Source organism: Dendroctonus ponderosae, unplaced genomic scaffold, assembly GCF_020466585.1.
Source record: "Dendroctonus ponderosae isolate FM_Combo_2020 unplaced genomic scaffold, Dpon_F_20191213v2 Dpon_F_20191213_10, whole genome shotgun sequence".
NCBI classification, from domain to species: Eukaryota; Metazoa; Arthropoda; class Insecta; order Coleoptera; family Curculionidae; genus Dendroctonus; species Dendroctonus ponderosae.
In genome coordinates, this window is record NW_026017111.1 from 3,785,130 (window position 1) to 3,796,608 (window position 11,479).

Sequence of the window (11,479 nt, forward strand, 5' to 3'; positions counted from 1 at the left end):
TAAAAGACGTGAGGAAATTCTGTCTTTTTTAAAGACAAAAATTTTTGAGGCAAAATACCCAAAAAGAAGTTTGTAAAAAAAGAGATTTGTCGTGATGCTTGTGGTGCCGAAATAGGAAAAAAAGGTTTTTGTCCAACTGAGAATAGGCGAAACTTTTACCAATTGTTTTATTTGCCACCCTGCAGAAACGTTATCTGGTGTGCTAATTTTTTGCAAAACCACGCACGACCGAAGAAGAGTTGGACTAAATAGCGCTTCAAACCGAAACAAAATCATTTGAAGCAAGCAGAATTTATCCAGTTGCAAACTAGTCCAAATTTTGGTCGAGAATCTGGTCAAGAACGACTTCTTTTTGACGGTGTTTTCCGTGCCTAAATGGGACGTTTCATTTAAATCTTCTTTTTGTGAATAAACTGCAGAAATCTGCTCAGGACTGGTTGCGCCTTATTTGCCCGTCCTCTCATCCTCCGTCTTTTCCTTTTACTTTAAACCGCTCAAATTCCCTTTGAGAGTTCACGGAGGAGAGGAAACTTACCGGTTGAGGTTTGGAGCTGGTCTTGGTGGCGTTCCTGCCCGTTTTGAAGTGGAGGCGGCGCAAAGCGGAGGCGGCAGTAGCAATGAGGTCATCAGGAGGTCGGGGGGACTTTGGGGGGCCCGACTGCGAATTGACGGTCATCTTGGGGCGCGGGCTGGAGGGGCAGTGATGGTTGGAGGAGATCAGTGGGGAGTTGCTTCCGCCAGCGCCGGCGATATTTTCGTCGTCGACCTGCAAAAAAATCCTCCTCAAATCAGGTATTTTGCCCCAAACTCGGCCCGATTTATTATCATTTGGGTGGGTTTGCGCTTCAGTGGAAGTTTCCGGTTAGCACCACATTAATATCTGCTGCATAAGCGGCAACTTTACAAATTTAACTGTCAGAAACAAAAACGAACGTGTGGTTTCATGCCCGAGTGTTTGCTGGGGCCACGATCGCAAAAGTCCAATTATCTGCACATTAAGCAAAAATAATTGCGTTTTCAGCGGCGCATAAATACTCAAAAAATATCTTTCAATAGGCTCCATTCGCCGTTTATTTTTCTTCCTGCAGCCGTTTGTCTAAGCATCAAATTGAAGTCGCAAAATAAAAACCTGCAAAATAATGCGGGCTCGTCTGTTATGTATGCATAAATCATTCAGACTCCCCCCCGGGTACTTTGAACTTTACGTCTATTAGGAAGCAAAACCGCTTAAAGCAGTAAAAATAAATATTTAATTAACGCCAGTTTTTAACGGCAGGCTTTAACGGGGTTGTTGGGACGCTTCTATTAAATATTTTGCCGGTGAAGGTCCCGTGGGGCTTTTTGCCCCCTTGGGGTAATTTATGGGGCAACTTTTCCACTGCCGCGTAAATTATTCGAGCTGCCAAGTGTTGGAAAAATGAAAGCGGTTTTAACGTTTAATTTACCAGACTTCTGCGTGTTGTATATAACAAAACACTTATATTTTTGTGAAGAAGTCAACCCTTCTTGAAATTTCAACCCCTAAAATATCCAAGGGGTTAATTGAATTAGTTCACTTAAACTGATCGGGCCGCTTCCCTAATGTCGCTCGATATCGCCTTTTCTTTTCCTTTTGGGGAAATAAAAACTTTTTAATAAAGAACCGTTTTCCGTGACTCTTTTTTTCTGGAGGTCGATACTGGGAGCAACTTAAGGGCTCTTAATTGCTCTAATTCGCCTTGCGCCCGATAAAATGGATCAGGAGCAAATGCGGAAACAAGAAAACGCAATCCGATAGCTGATGGTCGGTTCTTTTTCGATTACTTTCGAGCTGCGCCTTTGAGCTTTAAATTAGTTGATTATCTAAGTTGAAGCGAATTTTAGATTGTTGGCCTATGATTTATTTGGCTCGCATTGTCGTTCTTTTTGCAATTTCGTAAATGCCAGCAGCAAAATGTCGCGTAAAGGGCCATTTGAGTCTTTCCGGTCTCTTTGCCAAACGCTCGAGTCGGAGAAAATGCCAAAGATGAAAACACACCGAATGAGAATTTAGCTGCCAGTTTAATACGTATATATAATTTAATAGGTTTTTATGGATGAACCAAACATTGATTGTATTAGAGGCAATGATGATGAATTGGGCTTCCAAGTATTTTCATGACTGCTTTGGGCCATTTCTGCTTAAAGATTTTGTCTTCTGCTAGTTTCTGCTTGAAATTTGTCCCCCCGTTCACATCGAATTGTGCTGCGAAAATGTCAAGAACATTCAAACACAGGAAGGAAGCGCAAACAAACCCAATTTTTTGGCCAAATCAAGAGTGTTTTTCTTGTTAAATCACTGCAAAATATTCCGTTACTATCGATCAACCCTGACGCTATACACAGCAGACTCCCCCAAGGAACAAATTAATCTGCTGGTTTTCCTGCATTTTGGCGCATTCCTGCTAGGAAATGCAATCCGTTTCCGCATTTTGTCTAGACGAATTTATCACATCGCGAATGTTCACTCTGCTGTGTGCAAGCAGCAAACTTTTATAATGGAAGTCGGAAAATTTACCGAGTTTATTATCCGAATCACACGCGAATGTTTTATTTTCGGTTTCGTGAATCAAAAGCTTTTGATCTCGATCTCGAGTTGACGCGTCGCACTAATAAGTTTTCGGTTTTATATTTATTGAGTTGAAATTCATGTATGAGCAGGCGGTTTCTTCTTAATGCCACTGTCCCATTTAGTGTTCAAAGCGCATTGTAAATTTACTTTGCTTTACTTGTTGGAGTAATTTTTCGGGTTTCGGACCGTCAATTCGGCTTAATGAGGGCATTCTTTAACATGAATTTGCCAATTTGTTCTGCATTGAACATCAATATTAAAGAGAAATAAAGCGACAATTTCGGGGCAATATTATTTAACAGAACGGTGTCAACAAATGAACCAAAAGGTTCAGAATGAGTTGATGAATATTGAATCAAAGACCAACCTTTACGTTTGCTCCCGTTCTAAATTATTTGCTGTTAAACACACACATACATAAATATGCATCTAAATTTTGCATAAAGTTCGCTTGCAATTTTCTGCTTCGCAGCGCGTGAATAATTCTCTTTATTCCCTTGAAATTCGGTAAGGAACTAAATATTTATTATCTTCTCTCTTTGTGCGACTGCAACTCCCGATACAAAACCAACATTGCAATTAAAACTGCAATACTTTGGTTGCCACCAAATTCGATTCCTCTGAATAAACGGTATAATTTTCGCGACTAATTAAAACTTGGTCTTTGACTTAAACCGTGCAAATATTCTATACTGGTGCATTTAAATTAACTTTCCTATTTCCGCTACTTAATGTGGAGTTGCTTACTCAAACTCTCAGCGCGAATCGCTTGTTAAGCAAAGCGACAAAGAAGATCGCAACTTGTAGCCAAACTATGCTACAAACAGCCACATTTCCATCTGCAAATGGAAACACAAATGGAGTAATCTAATTTTGAACGGCAATGTTGGCGAATTTGTGTCCTATACGGAAATGCCATCGGATCTTATTAAACATGAGACTGGATGTGTTTGAGGACTTACTTAGGAATTAAGTCATTCGCAATCAGCCTTATTGGGACGATTATTCGTATTATTTAACSCACTTATTAAATTTATCAATCGACGACTTTCCATGGTATTAAAGTGAAGATAGAGAGTTSTTGATGTGGTTTGAARCAGGGATTTTTAGTTTCCCTGTCTGTTCACGGTAGTGGGCTTTTCCTAGTATATCTTCGAAGATTCCTGTGTTTGCACAAGGAGAACATTTATACAAAATGGCAAGACTGTCAATGAATTTAACTGACTAATTTAACACTTTTGCGGGTCTTCAAATGCGTAAGTTTCAGTCTTTGGCGTGTAGTTAGAGGCTCCAAATTCTATTACCCATTGCACGATAGAGCAGTGAATTGCGCAGTTTTTGCAGAAAATATCGATATGGGAATGTTTATTTCTTTTTTGAAAACGTTCCTTGCCTTTGGAAGTGATTGAGAGATTCGATTGAGCCTCAAAGTTATCATGTTTAAGGCTTAAAGATTGAGCTTTAAATTGCTAATTTTTTGAATAAAAAATCAGTTTAGGAATGTCTCTGGCTTTTACGAAAAAATGCGGAATCCTAGATGAACGCAGATTTTGTAAAACGCGCTTAGTTTTTGGCTTGTATTTAGAGCCTTGTTTGAGCCTCAAAGTTCGTGTTCTCATTATAAGGTAGAGCATTAAATTGCTCACTGTTATAAATAAAACAACTATACAGGAATGTTTCTAGTTTTCGAGGAAAAGCAGGACGGAAATACACGATAAATGCGGATTTTGAAAGCACTTCTTGCTTTTGGCAGTGATTTAGAGTCTCGATTGAGCTTCAAAGTTATCATGTTCATTGTCAGATTGAGCCTTAAATTGCTCATTTGCCGTAGAAAAAAATTAATTTAGAATGTCGCTGGTTTTTACGAAAAATACGCAATCCAAGAAAAACGCAGATTGTATAAAACGCTCTTAGTTTTTGGCTTGTATTTATAGCGTTGATTGAGCCCAAAGTTCATATTCTCATTAGAAGGTAGAGTCTTAAATTGCGTGTTTTTGTATAAAGCGGCAACATAGGATTGTTTCCAGTTTTTTTTTTATGGAAAATACGGAATCCAAGACAAACGTAAATTTTGAAAACCGCTCTTATTGTTTGGCTCATACTTCGAGATTCAATTGAGCCTCAAACTTCTTACTCTCATTGCCAAGTAGATCCGTAAACTGTTGACTGTTTCATATGAAACAACTATACAATAATGTGTTTAGTTTTCACAAAAAAAACGGATATATTACGAATACGAATCTATAAATGCAAATTTTGAAAACGCTCCATGCTATTGTCTGTAATTAGGAGATTCGATTGAGTCTCAAAGTTCTCGTCCTCATTGTGAGATTGAGGCTCAAGTTCCTCACGTTCTTGTGAAAACCATCAGTTTCGGAATGTTTCTCGTTTTTACGCAAAATGTGGAATCCAAGACAAACGCAGATTTTGAAAAACGCTCTTAGCTTTTGGCTTGTATTTAGAGCCTTAATTGAGCCTCAAAGTTCCTATTCCCAATACAAGGTAGAGTCTTAAATTGTGCATAATTCTGTGTAAAGCGGCAATATAGGATTGTTTCTAGACTTTTCATGAAAAATGCGGAATCCAAGACAAATGCAAATTTGGAAAAACGCTCTTATTGTTTGGCTCATACTTCGAGAGTCAATTGACCCTAAAACGTCTCACTCTTATTGCCAAGTAGAGCCGTAAACTGTTCACCGTTTTATATGAAACAACTATACAATAATGTTTCTCGTTTTCACAAAACAAAAACGGAAATACACGATAAATGCAAATTTTGCAAACGCTCTTAGCTTTTGGCTGATATTTAGAGGCTCGGTTGAGCCTCAAAGTTCTTGTCCTCATTGTCAGATTGGGCTTGAAATTCCTCACTTTTTTTGTAAAAGATTAGTTTAGAAATGTTTCTACTTTTAACAAAAAGTCCTAAATCCAAGATCAATACAGGTTTTGTAAAACGTTCGTAGTTTTTGGCTTGCATTACAGCCTTGATTGAGCCTTAAAGTTCGTATTTCCAGTTCTCGTTCTCAGTTTGATCCTTAAATTGCTCACTTTTTTGTGTAAAACATTAGTTTACGAATTTTTATGGTTTTGACGAAAAATACGAAATCTAAGATCTGCGCAGATTTTGTAAAACGCTCTCAGTTTTTGGCTTGTATTTAGAGCCTTGATTGAGCCTCAACGTTTGTATTTTCACTACAATATAGAGTCTTAAATTGCACGCAATGTTGTATAAAACACCGTTTTAGGAATGTTTGTAGTGTTTTTATAAAAAAAAATTTTAATCCAAGACAAATGGAAACTTAGAAAACGCTCTTAGCTTTTGGCTGACATTTAGAGGCTCGGTGGAGCCTCAAAGTTCTTGTCCTCATTGTCAGATTGAGCTTGAAATTTCTCACTTTTTTGTGTAAAAGATCAGTTTAGAAACGTTTCCACTTTTAACGAAAAATCCCAAATCCAAGATAAATGCAGGATTTGTAAAATATTCGTAGTTTTTGGCTTGCATTAGAGCCTTGATTGAGCTTTAAAGTTCGTATTTCCAGTTCTCGTTCTCAGTTTGAGGTTTATATTGCTCATTTTTTTGTGTAAAACATTAGTTTACGAATTTTTATGGTTTTTACAAAAAATGCGAAATCCAAGATCCGCGCAGATTTTGTAAAACGCTCTCAGTTTTTGGCTTGTATTTAGACCCTTGATTGAGCCTCAAAGTTTGTATTCTCATTACAATATAGAGTCGTAAATTACGCGCATTTTTGTATAAAACACCTTTTTAGGAATATTTCCAGTGTTTTTATAAAAAAATGCGGAATCCAAGACAAATGCAAATTTTGAAAACCGCTCTTAGTATTTGGCTCATATTTAGAGAGTCGATTGAGCCTCCAACTTCTCATTGCTATTGTCCGGTAGAGCCTCAAATTGCTCACTGTTTCATATAAAACAACTATAGAAGAATGTTTCTAGTTTTCACGGAAAGAACGGAAATACACGATAAATGCAAATTTTGAAAACGCTCCTTGCTATTGGCCGTAATTTAGAGATTCGATTGAGTCTCAAAGTTCTCGTCCTCATTGTGAGATTGAGTATTAACTTGCTCACGTTTTTGTGAAAAACATCAGTTTTGGAATGTTTCTCGTTTTTACGCAAAATGCAGAATCTAAGACAAACGCAGATTTTGAAAAACGCTCTTAGCTTTTGGCTTTTATTTAGAGCCTTGATTGGGCCTCAAAGTTTCTATCCCAACACAAGGTAGAGTCTTAAATTGAGCACATTTTTCTGTGAATCGTCAATATAGGATTGTTTCTAGACTTTTTATGAAAAATGAGGAATCCGAAACAAATGTAAATTTTGAAAACCGCTCTTACTGCTTGACTTATATTGCGAGAGTCGATTGAGGCTAAAACTTCTCATTCTCATTGTTCGGTAGAGCCTTAAATTGCTCACTTTTTTGTGTAAACCATTAGTTTACGAATTTTTATAGTTTGTACGAAAATGCGAAATCCAAGATCAACGCAGATTTTGCAAAACGCTCTCAGGTTTTGGCTTGTATTTAAAGCCTTGGTTGACCCTCAAAGTTTGTATTCTCATTATAATTTAGAGTCTCAAATTGGGCGCATTTTTGTATAAAACACCGTTTTAGGAATTTTTCCAGTGTTTTTATAAAAAAAGTGTTTGACTCATATTTAGAAAGTCGATTGAGCCCCCAACTTCTCATTCCCATTGTCCGGTAGAGCCTCAAATTGCTCACTGTTTTATTGTTTCTAGTTTTCTCGAAAAACGCGGAATTACACGATCAAGGCTGATTCATAAAACGCTCTTGGGTTTTGGTTCATCTTTAGAAAATTAGTTGAGTTTCAAAAACTAGTTTCTATTGCATGAGTTAATTTTCACACTTTCATTTTTTAGGCGTAAAATCTCTACACAGGGTGTTTCTGGTTTCCCAATACAATGCAATCCAATTTCCAAATGCAGATTTTCCATTACCGCCCTTAGTCTAGAGCTCGATTGACCCTCAAAGTTCTATCCCCATTACGGGATAGAGCCTCAAAATGCGTACTTCTCCGAACTAAAATCAAAATTAGAATGTTTCTAGCTTTCACGCGAAAATAAAGTTCGCTCTGTATTTAAGTCTAAAATAATTCACATTCTGTGTTCCTGCGAGTAAACCGCTTATGGACTATTAAAAATGTAGCTTTATAATGAAGCACATTAAAAAAATTATTAATCAAGACGAACGAAAAGACTTGCTGAATAAATTTGAAAATAGAGCCCCATTTCCATGACATTGATCGAGTATTTAATGCTCCAATAAAAAGAGTTTCCAACTTTCAACCTGAAAAACAAACATGCGAAACATGTGTAGTGATTAATGGACTATCGAGGCTCAAAGCGCACCGTAACAATTCGAATATTCTTTCTAAAAGTAATGGAAGCATTTGAAAATGTTTGACGTATAAAATTGCGTTTAATCACCCTACTGATTGTTTGTTATTCAGTTCAATTTTTTATTTTTTTTTGACTCGAGAGAGAGTGGGAACCACACAATCTTTTTTATGTTAAAATTGCATTTTGTTTGATTTTTCCAACGCAAGTCTTGATTATCCGTGGTCTGTAGTTGAGTATTATCATAAAATATTGGTCTCCTYAGTTCACAAAAATAACGTCCTTGATCTTTGCTAATCTTTSACTRAACATTTGGTGATTASAGCRTAATTKTAACTAACACAAGAGTGTACGGTGTAAAGGATTAAAAATGAAGGATTGGTTACAACAATAAAACAAATTTGAGCAAAGACAGTTGAGGAAAATTGCTTTGATTGGCTTAGATTAAGTGTCTGGTGCCAGTTTTTATTTAGAGCTAAACGGAATTGATGATTTGGTGAGTTTCACTTTATAATGGATAGCTTTTCCTGATCCATATATCCACTAACTCTGGCTAATCTGGTATTACAAGGAAGTTAAATAGCTCGAATCACTCGGTTTTGCTTCAATTTGAAAATCAGCAGAATTCTGATACTCAGAAAATTGCCAATGGAAAAAATCTATAATCAAAGAGTTGCTCAGAAAACCCAGCATCGACTGTTTTAGTTCACTGACCCAAGCGAAATCAATATCGAAACTCCCAGAAATAKAGTGAAACACGAACATGATTTAGGGCTATTTTTGAAAAGACATGCGGAATCGWGATACTTTGGGGGATTTTTGTAGGTTTTCTGTCCACGATTTCGCGCTACGTTGCACAGCATCTCAAGACTACCGAAGTCTCTATTAGTTTAATTTGTCTGATTTTCTTCAATGCTTTTTCTTCGGTTTAAGTGCGACGTTTATTTCAATTATCAAAATAAATCATTAAAAAATTTATTGAAAAAACATAAAATGATTTTAWARCAGACGTTTTATTTGTGTACTTTAACTGCATAGGAACTGATAGGTTTCGGACCGATTTGTTCTTAGGGGTGGTAAATTAGTGTTATTTGCACGCTAAAATCAGCTGATTTAACTGTGGCAAATATTGRTTAAATTTGTTTTGTWTTTTTGTTCTATTTAAWGCCAARGTTGACTACTTTACCAGCGCTCAAAATYTGTATTCTCAGCKTCAAYCGCAATAATCTGCCTAATTRTATGCCAATCACGAGGAAACCTGTTATGTAGACCCGCGYTGTTTAAGAATTRATATTTCTTAYATAATATTGTTGCTTTGTATACTGGTGGAATGCGGCAACATTCCAYCTTTCAGTAGATCTGCAACTGCCGCTTCAATATTACTTGAGAGCATTCATTATCTTCGTGCAATCAACCCTCTCTCATTTATTTATATCCGAAATTGATAAGATTAATGTTGGACATTCATAATAGTTTGAGCGCGATTGTGAATTTGTCTGTTTGACGCCGCTGGCTAATCAATAACCATGTAAGTATTTTAATTTTTACGGGTAAAATGGGAGTTGAATAAACCTTGTATAAAACTTTTGCATTGTTCTATAAAAGCACAATAAGCGTTTTCGGCAGTGGTGGGATCAAATTTTACTGGATAATTGACAATATAATTATCGGCACTTATCGCCTTGTACATACGCAATGGTTTCATCCTTTAATCGCTGAAAAACAATAGATAATGGACGGATCAAAGTTGAATTTTAGCGCAAATGAGTGTTTTAGTTGATTTTGAAGCAGTTATAAAAATGGTTTACGTTTCGCCTGCATTTACAACAACCGCTCTTTAATGTGACACTGTTGCAACGGAATAGTACTACAAAAAGTATACATAAATGTTGTCGAAATAAAACAAGATAACTTTGTTTCGGTTTTGTCCCCAAATTCTAAGGTAAAATGGGCATTCGAAAAAGACGATAAGGAAGCCCAAACTGTAAAAACGACGACTTTTCTTGTAAATCCATTTTGCATAAATAACTCTCAGTTTACCAGTATTTTACAGTAAAACGTTAAGGAAAACGGGTTGTTCTGTTTAGAGAGAGTTTTGTTTAGAAATATTGACGTAAAAGTTAAGAATCCGGAATTTAAATAAACCAAATTGTTCACAGCGGCAAAAGTGACGAGTTTTCCGAATAATTGATTCTAAACTTTCACTTGTTCCGTTCGGGGAAATATTTTTGGGCAAAAATCCAGCAAAAATTATTAGGATTTTGTCCAAAATTCGACGCTGCAAAAGGTTCCAGAAAAAAATGTACAAAGCTGTTCAGGAGCCGAGTGTTTCAATAAAATTTATTTTATAATTTTTGCAGAAAATACCTGAAGATTGTCAGTATTTTAACTAAAAATGATACGTTTTTTGCGTAGAAAAAATTACTTAATAGAAACTTTGTTGAATCTGGAATAACCTAAAATTTTAAAGAAACTCTAAAACTCTTCAGAGCGATGAGGGCGGCGAATTTTCCAAATAATTTGTTGGAAACTTATCAGAAAATAATGTTTTTTTGCGCGTTAGTTTCGTGATCGGTTTTTGAGAAAATCTTAATTATTTTCGGGAGAAATGGGAGAAACTTATTTTCGTTTTTGTCCCGAATTCGACGCTGAAAAAAGTTTTTGTAAAGTTCCTACAAAGCTATAGACTTATCCTGTAGTTTTTCGCGTGAACGACCTCCAAATGGTCAGTGGTTTTAAGTAAAACTCTACAAAATAGAGCGTTTTTGAGTGAGAAGCAAAGCAAAAAAAATTCAGTTAAAGCTAAAAAATCACATTTTTTAAGCAAACTCTACAGTTTTCAGAGGAATGTAAGTCACGACTTTTCCAAATAATTTATTTTAAACTTTCGCTTTTTGATAGAAAATTATTTGATTTTTTTCATAATGCTTCGCTAAAAATACTTTAAGATTGTCAATGTTAAGTGAATCCTTAGAAGATTGAGCATTTAGCAAAAACAGTGACCTTGCTAAAACTGGAACATTCTGAAATTTTGACTAAATGCTAAAAATATTAATGATAAATGGCCCTTAAAATAAATCTAAAAACAACTTAAAAAGTCATCAACATTTTTCAAGCAACGGACCGAAGTTATTGCGCCGGTGCGTTGGGTTGGCGCACTAAGCCATTTGCGTCGCACTGCGCCAACCCCTAAAAATTAATTGAGTTAGTTAAAAAAATTTAAAGTTCCAACCGACAAACTTTAGCTGTTCAATCAAAAAGTGTTTTTTCGAAACGGGCAGAAGCTAAGGGAAATAAAAAGGAAATCAAGAGGTAGAGTTTGAATTTTTACGATCTTTACAGGAGTGAAGCACCAATCGCAATAACTCCCGATGGGAAACTGCGAGGCGCAACCGACGAGAATATAGATGGACAAACTTTCCTCAAGTTTGTGGGAATCCGATATGGAAAACCGCCTGTGGGAAGTTTGCGATTTCAGGTAAATAGACAATGTAATGGACGAGATAATTTTGG

The 11,479-nt window shown here is 36.2% G+C and overlaps 2 protein-coding genes across 5 annotated transcripts in view; one reads left to right on the forward strand and one right to left on the reverse strand.

The window, feature by feature from the left end:
* The window catches only part of LOC109534899, a 95,069-nt gene that overhangs the window by 63,937 nt on the left and 19,653 nt on the right, over window positions 1–11,479 (reverse strand). For all 3 annotated transcript variants that reach the window (XM_048661921.1, XM_019900695.2, XM_048661922.1), the window contains exon 3: window positions 536–766. In XM_048661921.1, the coding sequence (XP_048517878.1) occupies window positions 536–676 (141 nt within the window). In that variant the 5' untranslated portion in view covers window positions 677–766. The remainder of the gene's footprint in view (window positions 1–535; window positions 767–11,479) is intronic.
* The window catches only part of LOC109534900 (juvenile hormone esterase), a 7,944-nt gene continuing 4,781 nt past the window's right edge, over window positions 8,317–11,479 (forward strand). The window contains exons 1-2 of one of the 2 annotated variants that reach the window (XM_019900696.2): window positions 8,317–8,462; window positions 11,309–11,444. In XM_019900696.2, the coding sequence (XP_019756255.2) occupies window positions 8,455–8,462; window positions 11,309–11,444 (144 nt within the window). In that variant the 5' untranslated portion in view covers window positions 8,317–8,454. Of the gene's footprint in view, window positions 8,463–9,296; window positions 9,495–11,308; window positions 11,445–11,479 lie in introns of those variants that run through there. The other variant, XM_019900697.2, reaches the window with a different exon arrangement.